This window comes from Heloderma suspectum, chromosome 1 (assembly GCF_057233095.1).
Source record: "Heloderma suspectum isolate Gila_16-S chromosome 1, 16-S_ref, whole genome shotgun sequence".
NCBI lineage: Eukaryota > Metazoa > Chordata > Lepidosauria > Squamata > Helodermatidae > Heloderma > Heloderma suspectum.
Window position 1 is genome coordinate 125005091 of NC_139458.1, and position 14403 is coordinate 125019493.

General features: G+C 44.3%; 1 protein-coding gene across 1 annotated transcript; it reads right to left on the bottom strand.

The window, feature by feature from the left end:
• Positions 1-2546: 2546 nt before the first annotated feature.
• Positions 2547-13877, bottom strand: TNNI2 (troponin I2, fast skeletal type). The gene is made up of 5 exons (XM_084856071.1): positions 13813-13877; positions 12421-12549; positions 9870-9959; positions 8750-8926; positions 2547-3050 (listed from the first exon to the last, which is right to left on the bottom strand). Exons 2-5 carry the CDS (start codon positions 12541-12543, stop codon positions 2949-2951), a joined length of 492 nt encoding a protein of 163 aa, XP_084712197.1. The 5' UTR covers positions 12544-12549; positions 13813-13877; the 3' UTR covers positions 2547-2948.
• Positions 13878-14403: the final 526 nt, after the last annotated feature.

A 14403-nucleotide genomic window follows, 5' to 3' on the forward strand; every position in this document is an offset into this window, starting at 1 on the left:
TCACCAGCTCCTCCTCTTTCTCATCATCATTGCCATTTGCTTGCTTGATAGACAGAGAGCCTGTGATCAATTAAACAGTGGCATCTACTGCTCCTCCTTCTCACCACCACCATTACCTGGGCCACAGTGAGGTGAATACGAATGTCGCAGTGGTGAAGAGGAGGAACTCGGGGGGGGGGGGCTTTTGTCAATGGGCCTTTCCTGCAGGGTGGACCCTCGGCAAGCACCCAATTGTACCTACCCTTGATGTTGGCCCTGGCTGAGTGTCATCAGCATAGCAATGGCATTTCACTCATCGGAGCAGATGAGCACTCTGAATCCTGCTGAACCTTGCTCACAGTGACAAACTAACACTTCCTGCCCCCACAGTAAGAGCCCTCAGCATGCTGAATGAAACATTGGCATATACCCTTCAAAACTGTTCCTTGCTATTCCGTTTGAATTAACCTAAAAGTCTGATTAAAATTCTAAAAATGATAGTAACTTTGCTGATGACAGCCCAAATAGTAATTGTTACATTCCAAAGAATAATAAATTAGCTCATTTGGATTAATGGGTTCATTAACGCATGGGAGCTTCTAATAATAGGTAAGCTTTCTCGTTTGGTTAGATCATGTGACCATAACTTTAAAAGACATACTTCTGTATTTTACAGTTACTAGGAAATGGCATGTAAATCAATAATAAATAGAGGGCCTTCTCTGGAATTCCTCTCTGTTGTCCTTCCACCGGCAGGCAAAGACGTTTTTATTTAGGCAGGACTTTGGCATTTAGATCAAAATGTGGCTGAAGGAGATTTAAATTGGTTGGTGCTGTTTATTTCTTTCATTGTTGTGTTTTTAATCTAGTTGTTTTTATGTTATATATTAATTAAGATTCTGTTTTTCATCTGGATTTTATCGTTAGGGGCCTTGAGTGTCATTTTTGGCAGAAATAAATAATCCTTGGTATTTGTACTCTTATGATATTTTTGTTGGTGCTGATTTTTGCTTGGAGACCTTAAGAATACTTGGAGATTATAATTCTATTTGGTTTTGTTTATTTTAAGAACGAACAGGCCAAACAAATTCCCATTGAGAACTGCAGCTTCCCAGGGGAGAATTGAACTGATCGCCATCCTAATGCCAGTGCAAAGAAGGTGCTGATCAGTTCTACCTCTTCCCAAGGTTGGTACTTTGCATGCCCAGTCCTATAAGATATTCAAAGTACATCCCAATGAGGCTTGCTCAGCAGTAAGTGCATATAAACTTGATCTATCAGAAACAACTAGAAACATCAGATTGTAGATCAAGTCTCTTCACAAGTGTCTACAAGGTTCAAAGGTCAGTCAAGCAATATGTTCAGTGTTTCAAAAGGTCACTAATTATCACTGGGATGGAGCAACACATTAGCCTGATGCCCATCAGATAGGGCTGCCCCAAGTCATAGGGCTGCCTGAGGCAAAGTACAAGATGTGCTATCTTGTACTTCCACAGATTCCATGTAGAAAAGCCAACTGGACTGGCAGTTGAATCGTACCTCAGTGCTGGCAATGGGACAGTACTGCACCTGATGGCAGAAGGCTAGCTTAGGGGGTGCAGCGCAGGCCGTATGGCACAGACAGTTTTGTCCTCCAACCTCTCACTGCCTCTTCCAGCTGCCCCCTCTCCTGGCCAGCATCTGCTGCCTTAGGCAGCTGCCTCACTCTGCCTCATGGTAGGGCTGGCCCTGCTGGCAGACATACTGAGAACAAATCACGTGCAACTGTTCAGAGTTCTGTGCAAAGGGCTGTCATGTCCAGAGTGGGGTTTGAGTGGCATTGATATGAATAATGAAGAAAATGCTACAAAGAAATGTCCTGTCAAAGAGGATGTTGGACTGGTGGAAGGCAGATAATCCTGTTTAATGCATTGGTGGCTAATATCTTTAAAACATACTACACATTTCAGCTGGCCCCAGACACACTGTGCTCCCTGCATCATCAGCACCACCACCAAAGCAGCCTATCTTCCTTTGCCTTGAGGATAATATTCTGACATAATTTTGTGTTAGAGTAAGGTCCTGAGAACTGGAGCTTTTATAGACATTTTGGAAAGAAATGTATATTTAATCTGGAGTATGCCCTTGAGTTGCTGTTCATCCATTCATGAACAGCTATTGCCATTTTTGTAATCATACGAGTACCTCCGAAAATTGTCCCCTAATGTTCCAGAATAGCCTTCCCCAACGTGGTGCCCTCTGGATGTTTTGGATTGCAACACCCAGCATTTCTGACTATTGACCATACTGGTTAGGGCTGATGGGAGCTGAAGTCCAAAACATTGGGGAAGAAATAGGTGGGTGCAACTACAAATTCGATTGCATTCAGCTTTAGGGACATTTCTCAATGCCAGTTAATTTCATGGCATGCATAAAGCAACTGCATCAGACATAAGTCCTCTGTGTATGCATTGCAAAACAGCATATGTGTATCTCCATTAAAAAAAAAAAAAAGATAAATGATTTGTACCTATGAGAGGTCTAAGCACAGTTCCCATGTCAGGAAATAAAGGGCCTCATGACACAAAGCCATTTCACGCCTTGGCCTCCCAAGGCTTAAAAATCCAGCCGTACTTTCAAAGCTTTATTTACATCCATTTAGTTCACTTTGCAGCAACAGATCCTACCAAATGACAGGATTTAATGAGGACTGAATCGTTTAAGCTCATGCAACTACCACGGTTGCAAAATGCATTTAAGACATTTCTCAGCTCAAGACAGTGGTCTGCCCAGCAATGATATGGGATCAGGCTGCGGGTAGGTTCTGTGTGGTAGGTGGCACTATGAAGTACAACTGTGGCCTGACAAAAGTCATCCCCAAAACAGCGCTGTAAAGGATTGGTAGGAACGTAGGTGGCAGGATAGGTGGAAGAGGAGAACTGGGGCTTGTATGGGGATGAGGATCAGACTGAACAGCTGGGTGATTCATATTACTCGCCACCACCACCTTCAAACATCTTCTTCCTGCCCTCCATTCCAGACTTCTCCTCAATGTTCTTCCTCCAGTCGCCCACGTCACGCAGATCTTTCTCCTGTGGGAGGAAGAAGAGAAATGTTCAAGCTTGGTCCATGCCCTCAACAGGACGCACACAGGCGACATCCACTTGCTTTTTCTCACACAGCCCTTGCTTGACAGAGAAAATCCTACCATCGCTTATATATTTGACCATTCGGGAAGGCCTGGCGTGCTATGGTCCATGGGGTCACGAAGAGTCGGACACGACTGAACGACTGAACAACAACAACAACAGCTTGTGTAAAATCCGTTCCATCTGTGTTTCGCGGATTGTCAGGTGCCTTTCATTCCATTATCCACCCATCACCAGAACTGGATTCTCCCCCCCTGCCCGAATTTGCACAATTGCGCATTTGTCCATGTGTGAAAATGTGCAAATTCCCCCAAAATGCACATTTTCACACTTTAGCCTATGGGAAAATGCACATTTTTGTCCAGGTTTTTTATTTTGCATATTTTTCTGCCATGAAATTTGTGCAAAATTCAGGAAAGTTGGAAAACCTGTCCACAGGTCTGCAGAATCTGCCCATCAGGGGAAAAGGCAGTCCACCACAGAATCCGCAGGTCGGATTCATGAAAATCCACATTTGGTTCTGTTGCGGATTTCTCCGACATCCCTAATCATAGTGAGAGCCAGTGTGGTGTAGTGGTTAGAGTGTTGGACTGGGAGTCGGGAGGGCCAGGTTCTAGTCCCCAGGTGGCCATGGAAGCTCACTGGGTGTCTTTAGGCCAGTCAGAGACTCTCAGCTCAACCTACCTCACAGACTTGTTGTTGTCAGGATAAAATGGATAGGAGGAGGATTATGTATGCTGCCTTGAGTTCCTTAAGGAGGAAAAAAGGCAGGATATAAGTGTAATAAATAAATAAATAAAATAAACAGTGTTGGCTCGGAAGCTCTCCACTGGAAAGCTGAAGCTATATCAAAAATACCAAAAGAGCTTAATGTTCTACAGAAAGCTGGTGGGACTATATGTAGGAAGAAGTGAAACTGATTACACTGCTGAGGACATTTCAGAACCTTGGTCACCATGATCAGAAAACTCTGGAAGCTGTCTGATTGTACCATTTTTGCAATCACTTAGTCCTTGATAAAGCTGAATGCCTTCTCTGGTGCCTGTCAGCTTCTGGTTGATTTATAATGGAGATTTCAATCCAATGGTGTCCTTCCACCAGAGGAAAAGAAACCTCTGATAGGAGGGATTTCCCCTCCCCTGCAGCCCCTTGTGCTCCCTGCAAAGCTGCTCTGGAGTGTTGGAGGACAACAGGGGAAGGAGAGGACATGGAAGTATGCTCCTACAATGTTAGACTTAAGCTGGGAAAGACTAAAGATCTCTTCAAGAAAATCGGAGATCTCAAGGGAACGTTTTGTGCAAAGACGGGCATGATAAAGGACAAAGAAGGCAGGGGCCTAACAGAAGCAGATGAGATTAAGAAGAGGTGGAAAGAATACACAGAAGAACTATACAGGAAAGATCTGAATGTCCCTGATAGCCATGATAGTGCGGTCACTGAACTTGAGCCGGACATCCTCGAGAGTGAAGTCAAGTGGGCCTTAGGAAGCATTACTAACAACAAAGCTAGTGGAGATGACAGTATTCCAGCTGAGCTATTTAAAATCCTAAAAGATGATGCTGTTAAAGTGCTTCATTCAATATGCCAACAAACTTGGAACACTCAACAATGGCCGCAAGACTGGAAAAGGTCAGTTTACATTCCAATTCCAAAGAAGGGCAACGCCAAAGAGTGTTCAAACTACCGCACAATTGCGCTCATTTCACATGCCAGCAAGGTGATGCTCAAAATCCTACAAGCTAGGCTTCAGCAGTATGCGAACCGAGAACTACCGGAAGTACAAGCTGGGTTTCGAAGAGGCAGAGGAACTAGAGATCAAATTGCCAACATTCGCTGCATCATGGAGAAAGCAAGAGAATTCCAGAAAAACGTCTATTTCTGCTTCATTGACTACGCTAAAGCCTTTGATTGTGTGGATCACAACCAACTGTGGCAAATTCTTAAAGTGATGGGAGTACCAGACCACCTTACCTGTCTCCTGAGAAACCTGTACGAGGGTCAAGAAGCAACAGTCAGAACCAGACATGGAACAACCGATTGGTTCCAAATTGGGAAAGGAGTACGACAAGGCTGCATATTGTCACCCTGCTTATTTAACTTATATGCAGAGTACATCATGAGAAACGCCGGGTTGGATGAATCACAGGTCAGAATTAAGATTGCCGGGAGAATTATCAACAACCTCCGATATGCAGACGATACCACCCTAATGGCAGAAAGCGAAGAGGATCTCAAGAGCTTCTTGTTGAGGGTGAAAGAGGAGAGTGCAAAAGCTGGTTTGAAACTCAACATTAAAAAAACGAAGATCATGGCATCTGGCCCTATCACTTCCTGGCATATAGAAGGGGAAGAAATGGAAGCAGTGACAGATTTTACTTTCTTGGGCTCCAAGATCACCGCAGACGGTGACTGTAGCCATGAAATTAAAAGACGCTTGCTCCTTGGGAGGAAAGCTATGGCAAACCTAGACAGCATAGTAAGAAGCAGAGACATCACCTTGCCGACAAAGGTCCGTCTAATCAAAGCTATGGTTTTCCCAGTAGTAATGTATGGCTGTGAGAGCTGGACTATAAGGAAGGCTGAGCGCCCAAGAATTGATGCTTTCGAACTGTGGTGCTGGAGAAGACTCTTACGAGTCCCCTGGACTGCAAGGAGGTCAAATCAGTCCATCCTAAAGGAAATCAAGCCTGAGTGCTCATTGGAAGGACAGATACCGAAGCTGAAGCTCAAATATTTTGGCCACCTAATGCGAAGAGAAAACTCTCTGGAAAAGACCCTGATGCTGGGAAAGACTGAAGGCAAAAGGAGAAGGGGACGGCAGAGGATGAGATGGCTAGATAGCATCACCGATGCAATGAATATGAACTTGAGCACGCTCCGGGAGAGAGCGCAGGACAGGAAGGCCTGGCGTGCTATGGTCCACGGGGTCACGAAGAGTCGGACATGACTGAACAACAACAACACTGTTATCTGTCATTGCCTTTCACAAAAAATCAATATTATTTTAATTATAGGTTTTTAAAAATGCAATATTATCTTAATTATGACATTTTAAAAATCATTATAATTAAAATCATGTCATAATTGTAATTATGACAATGAGCAATGATTGTTATCAGTGTGTGATGGCCCTTCTCAGGTATGCTCTTGCTCAGGAAGTCTGCGTAACCAGCCCCTTTTATTCTAGGAAGCGAACTGGAACCTTTTCATTCTCTGAGACCTTTTGGGGGTGGGGGGCATGTAAAATTGTGTGGGGTTAAAAATTGTTCCTCTTTTTATTCTGTGCTGCTTTGTTTTGCTTGTTTTGGTGCTTAATGTTTTATATAGTTTGCAATGGTATTTTGTTTTATCTTTCTTGTATGTTGCCTTTAGGGATGGCGGAGAATTTCTCCCCGAATCTTCGGGGGGCTGAGCGCCAACGCATTCGGCCCCCCGAAATCGGCGGTTAAATTCTCCGCTCCTCCACACCCCCCGGGATGGGACTTACCTTTGGCGAATGTCCCTCCCGGCGGCGGTTCGGCGGCCTTTTGTCGGGGGCGGGGGCGGCAGCCAGTCTTCTGACCGGCTGCCGCCGCTGCCATTACAAAGTGTAAAAAAAACCAAACCCAACCCCGTGATAGGCTACGTAACAATTAACGTAGCCTATCACGGCTAGATTTCCAAAGTCAGCCGTGATAGGCTACGTAAATCGTTACGTAGCCTATCACGGATGACTTTGAAAAGGAAAAAAAAAAGCGCGTATGCAAATGGCGGCGCCCATAGGCTGCCGCCATTTGCGTATGCACTTTTTTTTTTTTTCCCCCAAAGTCACCTGTGATAGGCTACGTAACGATTTAAGTAGCCTATCATGGCTGACTTTGGAAATCTAGCCGTGATAGGCTACGTTAATCGTTACGTAGCCTATCACGGGGGTTTTTTTGTTTTGTTTTTTTTTATACTTTGTTTCGCGGCCGGGGAGACGGGGCGCTTCTCCCCGGCCTGAATTTCGGCCGGGCGAGGCAGGAAGCTTCCCCCCCCGGCCTGGCCGGGCGAGGCGGGATGGCTCCCCCCCCTTGCCTGAACTTCGGGGGGAGAAGCGAAGCGCCTCCCCCCCCACCGCGAAGCACCCCTGCGAAAAGGTAAGTGACTTTCGTACATGCCTAGTTGCCTTGAGGGCCCATTAGGTGGAAAGGTGCAGGTTAAATGGAGGAATGGATGAGTAATGTCTTAGCTGTGGCCCGCGGCTTAAAACAATAAATTGTGCTAGCCTATAATATCTATTCAGAAGTCATTCCCATTGAGTTCAATGGGATTTACTCCCAAGTTAATGTGTATAATATTGCAGCCTAAATTGATTTAAAAGTCCTCCCCTGAATTCATGCATCTGCAAAGATCACATACCTCAATTAGGGATGTCAGAGAATTCTGCAACAGACTCAAATGAGTTCAGATTATTATGAATCTGACCTGCGGATTCTGCAGCAGTCAGGCTTTTCCCCTATTGGATGGATTCCATGGACTTGCAGACTGTTTTTCTAACTTTCACAAATTTTGCACAAATTTCATCATAGAAAAATACACAAAATTTAAAAAACAACCCAAACTGTGTATTTCCCCCATAGGCTAAAGTGTGATAATGCACATTTTAGGGGAATTTCCACATTTTTGCACATGCAAAATTGCACATTTACACAAATTTGTGCAAATTTGGAAACTTTAAAAAATCTGATTCTGTCAATGGGTGGATGACAGAATGAAAGGCACTTGACAATCACAAAACACAGACGGAACAGATTTTACACAAACTGTACATCCCTACCTCCAACATATGATGAAGATGTTTGGCATCTGTTTCTTAGTAAAAACCAAATATAGATGACGTGTAATGCCCTTTCAAAGTCTGACATTTTCCAATTAGCATAAAAAAATATTTTGTCTAAAAAGCAACCAAGATTTTCTTGCACTGGGCTGCTTAAAGCAGGGCTAGGCAACCTGGCGCCCTCCAGTTGTTTTGGACCACAACTCCCACAATTCCTGACCATTGGCTATGCTGTTTTGGGCTTATGGGGATTGTAGTCAAAAACATCTGGAGGGCACCTACCCTTTGTAGATGGGCACTTTGTAATTGCCTACCCTTGGCTTTAGGCAATTACGAAGTGTAACAAAAGGAAGACTTTGAGGCCAGCTGATAGTGACAAGGGAAATAGAAAAGAATGAACGCAACATGGAAATAAGGCAACATTGTTAAATACTAGACTGGACAACTGAGCCCTAAGCATAAACATGTGGGGCAGCAGAGACCTGATCATAAACTCAGTGGATGGAATCCAATTAACTCATCTCACTAACAGAAGGGCTTCCATCAGTGGAATGGGGAGGGGTGTAATTCCCTCTTCCCCTGAAGCCCCCCCACACACCCTCAAAATCTTTCCAGAGGGCTGGGGGACCCTCCAGGGCAGATTTGGGGAGGATGTGGACAGCTGCAGGGCAAGAGAGAAGCAGAACATTTTGTTGTGTGAGCGGGAGTCTGCTCGTGTGACAATGGATCTGCCCACGTCTTTGACATGCTGGCTGTTTCAACACGAAAATGGTTTTGGCTAAGCACATGTGCGAAGTTCTGCAGCAAATGCATGGAAGATGCTTCTTTTAGACTCTCTAGATACCTTTTCAGTGTCTTCCTTCTTGACTTGCTTCAGGTTAGCTCTGAGATCCATACAGACTTTGTGTTTGGAACCCAGAAGGGCACGCAGCATAGCATCAGCAGACATGCGGACTCTACGCAGGGGTGGCCTCTTGAACTTGCCCCTCAGGTCAAACAATTTCTGGCTCAAATCTTCAAGCTAGAGAGAGGTGAGAAACAGCGAGTGATGAGAGGGGGCCTGCAAGAGTGAGAAAGTTGGCCTAAGTCACATTTGGGAGGTGTGTTGCTGTTGTTTTAAACCCACTAATCTATGACAGAAGACAGTCCAACAAAGTGTAAGTATATTGAAATGATAGGACAGGAGTAGGTGATTGTAAAGGAAAAGCAGTGCTAGGAGTGTGATGTGAAGTTACACTGTGGGTGTGTCTACACCAATTGTTTTCCCCCATGCTAGCCCAGAATATACTTCAAACACGTGGCAGAATTTGCATCCTATCCCAAGATCTGTCTTTTATCATTTTGCTTCTGAATTTGTATTCTCATAAAAAAAGGGACTAACCTTCCCCAAACATTTGAATATTACAAAATGTCTTCAGCCATTGCTCATGTCTCTTCCTCCACTTTAAACTTTTTACTTCTTAAAATCTTTTACCTGGGAGTTTACATATATGTCCCAATCTATGAATGCAAATCAGCCCTGGTAACAGATGCCTTTCCTCATGTCTGTATGGGCAAGGGAAAAGTCTACCTTTGCATATATTCTGCATGTTTTCCTACTCCACTGGATACATATTGTGTCTTTCAGGTGAACACTCAAGATTTATTTTAAACATATCAAGCGTGACTGGTGAATACATATTCTGACTGCCTAGAAATGTAATTCCCAAACCTTTTAAGGAATTTTGTCTTTGTTCAGGATTTTCCTGCTGGACCCATTTTCCTGATCCAATGTTAGGCTTCTTTAACTTCTTCTACCACCTAGTGCCAGCATGCTGGACTTCAATACATGAAGTTCTTGTATTCCAGAGCCTTGTGATGGTCCCAGCCCACCCTCTGGAAACAAACGTCCCTGGACAATGACACTCCAGAAATGGAACACACACTCAACAGAGCACAGAGCTGGATGCTTCGGTAAAAATTACCTCCTTGGTAGTTTTCTGTAATTTAACCTCTGTGTCATATCTTTCCTCATCAACCTCCTCTATCTTAGAATGAAGCTTTCTGCACAGTTCCTGTTGAGAAAGAAGGAGAGATTATCAAAGAGGGTTGCTCAAAAAAACCATTTGACACTTCCTCACCAGCCTTTCCAGCCCTAGCTGGGGAAAAAACTGTATCTGATGGGTCTTCAGTACATATGTCTGGATGTAAAGTTTCAGAAATGTTCACAGTTAGTTCTTGGGGCCAGCTCATATTTAGGAAATCTGAGAACCTAAATCCAGTGAGAAGTGATGAACATGCATGTGTGAACTGCGCTACATCATACTGAGGACTTCTAGGACAGATGTAGATTGGAAACTAGTGATAGCTCTCTGAGTGCTTTGCAATAGATCAGCAAGTGCTTCTGACTCCCAATTATGTAAGAGTACAATAGCAACGACCCAAAACAATATTTCTTCCTCTCCTACATTAGGATGCTGAAATCAAGAAAGTTTGATGGAAAATAAGAGCAGATTGGTATGCAATAGGATTTATGTGTAAGCTCCACTTCTAGTACTGAAAACAAATGTGTGGGCTAAGTAACCATTTGCCCAGAGGCACCATTTGCCCAGGGCAAATGATTGTTCTGTAATCATTATTTTGCATCTGGCTCTGGTTGGTGGACTTGGGGGATCCAGTGAAAAACAAAGAAGATCCCTTAAGTCTAAAGTCTGCCCACCCTATCCAGTGGCATATCAACATGGGGCTTTCTTTGGCAGTTGGATATGCTTGTGCAGTACCCGTATTCTTTGCAGTGCCCGCAGGTATTCAACCTGTACTGTACAGCAGGTGGGAGCAATAGAAGGGCTTAGGCCGAAGTGTAATGTCAACATGCCCAGCAAATGGTCTGAAACAACATGATATGACAACTACAGCAAGGAAGTCTGGTCCTGAGTAGAGTCTGGATGCAACACTATCTGGGAGCCATATATCAGCCATCCTGACCTCCTTGGAGGAAAAGCAGAGTATAAATGTGATAAATAAATGGGGTTTCATGTGCCACTTCATGCTTTCGTGGGTTTTTTTGGTGGGGGACTTTTGCAGAGCTGCTGGTTTGACTGGGGGCAGGAGATGTTGCCATGAGGTATGCCCTTAACAACAATCTTATTTCAGTGGGACTTCATTCCTAGAACAGCCTTCTCCAACCTGGTGCCTTCCAGATGTTTTGGACTTCAACTAACGTTAGTCGAAAACATTATGAAGTCCAACCTCCAACACATGTGGAGGTTGACAAAATGGGGAAGGCTGCCGTAGAGTATCTTAAAGTCTTCAGTCTTGGTGGTGTCTAAGAGTTGTAGGAATGCTGGGAGTTGTAGTCCAAAACATCTGGAGGGCACCCAGTTGGGGAAGGCTGTCCTAGAATGTGTGTCTAGGATTGCAGCCTTGGCTACCACCTTAACCAGATCAGGTTCCACTGCAGTGCAAGAAACCTGCTACATGGTGAGACCCTGTAATGCCTCCGTGCATATGTCCTCCTGCTTCTGAAACTATTTTTATAAGACTGGACTCTGAGGGATGTGAATGATTTCATCAGGACATTCTTGAGAAGGTTGTGAAAGTTTCTCTGGACAGGGTTGATCCTGGTTTTTCCGTCAGTCATTAGGAGCCAGTGTGGTGTAGTGGTTAGAGTGTTGGACTGGGACTCAGGATATTCAGGTTCTAGTCCTCACTTGGCCATGAAACTCACTGGGGACCTTGGCCAGTCACTGATTCTCACTGTAACCTATTTCACAGGGTTGTTGTGAGAATGAAATGGAGAGCAGTAGGATCATGTATGCTGCCTTGAGCTCCTTGGAGGAAAGGCGGGATATGAATGTAACAAATAAATAAATCAGGGGCACCATTTCCGTTTTTATCCAAGATTAAATTGCAAAAAAGTAGTGTATTTTAAGAACATTTGATTAGCTACTTCTTTATATCTCATAATGTCAGTCAGTCACACACAGACACACACACTTTTTTTTTTTTTTAAGCAAATGGATTTCTGTCTTTGGAATGTGGACCTAGCATATTAGGAGGAAGCAGTGGGTTTACCACAAGTATAGGTGATTCTGAGGGAAAGCCACATGTGATCTGAACTTGATGAGGGTTAATGTAACCCCACCTTCTTTAGATGGCAACAGTGCCCCTGCTTCAAAAACAATGTAGGCGAAAATAGTCCATTAAAATAACCTGGTACCTGTGGTCTCTCCAAGCAATACTATGGATTCTGACTGAAATGTTCGATATAGTTGTTACTCATTTGTTTTTGCATGCATTACCAGGCACAAATTAAGCAGAGATGTGTTTTAAAAAATCAATGTCTGGGCCAACATGTGTTCAACTGTCTACTCTGCAAAGATCTAGTGTGAAAAGGAGATGTACCGCTTGCACTCTCACATTCAAAACCACAAGGGGGGCCCAATGGGTTGAGGCCACACTTGTAAATAGAATAATGCACTAGCATTGGAGTCAAATGTTGCTGGTCTTGTGTGATAGTGAAGGTGGAATTATTACCTGCAGTTCTTGCATGGAACTTGGGAGATGCAGAGCTGGGCAGTGCTCAGCAAGGTAGTTGGCTTTCTCTTGTTCTTTAGCTGCAGCTTCTCTTTCAAGTTCAGTAGCAGCAATCTGGAGCATAACACTCTGGAGAATAATGTTGGGAGAGGCACAATTACTAGGAGAGTGGAAGCATTGGTCAAGGGTGAGAGAGAAGCCACAGGTGGGGGGAGGGGAGTGTGGCCACAGCTGCATCATGAGATAGACCATGGTGCCCCAAGAGCAAACAGCAACGCTGGTGCCAGAACGAGGTGCAAGGCATAGAAAGAAGTGCAGAGTAGAGCCAGCATGGTCTTCCTGGGTAAAATGTAATACTAGGACTTGGGTTCACGACCAGGCTCTGCCACAGATTTGCTGGGTAGATTTGGCAAGTCCCAACCTCTTAGCTTCAGTAGATGTTATGTAAAATTAATGACTGGATGCACAGTCAAGCTAAATGTAATGGCAGAAGCCCCATTTCCCCAGTATCAGAGGTAGTGAGCCTATGTACACCAGTTGCTGGGGAACATGGCCAGGAGGGTGCTGTTGCACTCATGTCCTGCTTGTGGGTTCCTGATTGACAGCTGGTTGGCCACTGTATAAACAGAATGCTGGACTAGATGGACCCTTTGTCTGATCCACCAGGACTCTTCTTATGTTTTTGTTTATAAATTGCACTGCCCCACTGTGTAGAAAGGAGTGTGGGTCTGATTTTAACAACAGCAGAGGAATGCATGTGAGGAGTACAATACCCTGCCCTCGCAGCTGTAGCTTACCCCCTGCAATTTCTCTTCTCAGATCAGTTTTATTACCAGAAATGACCTCAGCTGGGCCAAAAGCACTTGGGGAGAGGGGCTGCTGCGAGGTAACTGGGGTGTGTGGGGAGGGTTCAGCAGCACCCCTCACCTGTGCCCTTTTGCTGTTAAAATGGGAGGCCGGGGGTGGGGGGAGAGTTCCATTCCAACATGATTGGACAGTGTGTTTAAAGTGCTGTCGGAATTGCTGCTGTCATGGCTGGTTTGGAGATGCTGTACTTGAAAACATGACACAAACTGTAATGCACTTGGAACTTTAGAAATCCTCTATAAATGGAGAAATTAAATGTTATAGAGAAATCCTCTATAACAATAGCAACAGGTAATGGTGTGGAATATTCTGACCAATTCTGGTTCTAGTTTCTGTGTGTGTGTGTGTGTGTGTGTGTGCATGTATGTATGTCAGAAAGCACTTTGGAAGAAGATACACTCATTCCAGAAGAGGAATGCTGTGGGGCTTAGGGATTCTTTTTTAACCATCTCTTCTCTGAGGGAAAGGTAAGAAGAAAACAAAGAACCAGACCCTTTGTTATGAACCATCAAAAACAATACATACCTTGAGATGCTGCCGGCGGGCAGTGATAGCCCTCTTCCTTTTCTATAATTGGAAAGAATTAAAGGAGAAAGGAGTGGGTTACTATGTGTTTGCAGCTCCTTTTCCATAAGCCACATTTTTGCATGCATCTTTCCTAAAGGCCTGATTGCCTGCTCACCTCCATGTAAAACTAGGATAGTATCAAGATAACAGCATCCACAGCTGAAGTAAGCCTCTATCTTTATCTGGTTTGCCTGTCGATTCTGTTTTGGTTGTGCCCCCTTCCCCAGACTGCAGATATCTTTGCACACACTGGTTCACAATTAATGACAAACCATGGTTTAACTGACCATGGTATGTTGAATCATGGGTTGTCATTATGTGCGAACCCACAACTATGGGTTAACTATGGGTCGTTATCCACGAACAACCCACAAAAATAATCCATGGTTTGTTGTTGGGTTGTGAACAGTAGGTTGTTTAAACCATGGATTGTCATTATGTGTGAAGCCAGAATCGTAGGTTGTTCATGGGTTGTTTCCCCAGGCTACAGAAGCAGTAGGCAAGAGCAGTAAAAAAAAAACCAGCCTCTTTACATGACAGTACTGCAGT

Bases quoted from the DNA above. Each gene is read 5' to 3' on its own strand.
- TNNI2 (XM_084856071.1), bottom strand. From the start codon at position 12,543: ATGCTCCAGATTGCTGCTACTGAACTTGAAAGAGAAGCTGCAGCTAAA. The intron at 8,927-9,869 runs GTAATTTTTACC...ACCTCTCTCTAG, and splicing joins TACAGAAAACTACCAAGGAG to CTTGAAGATTTGAGCCAGAA. The intron at 3,051-8,749 runs GTATCTAGAGAG...TTCCTCCCACAG, and splicing joins AGAAGGAAGACACTGAAAAG to GAGAAAGATCTGCGTGACGT.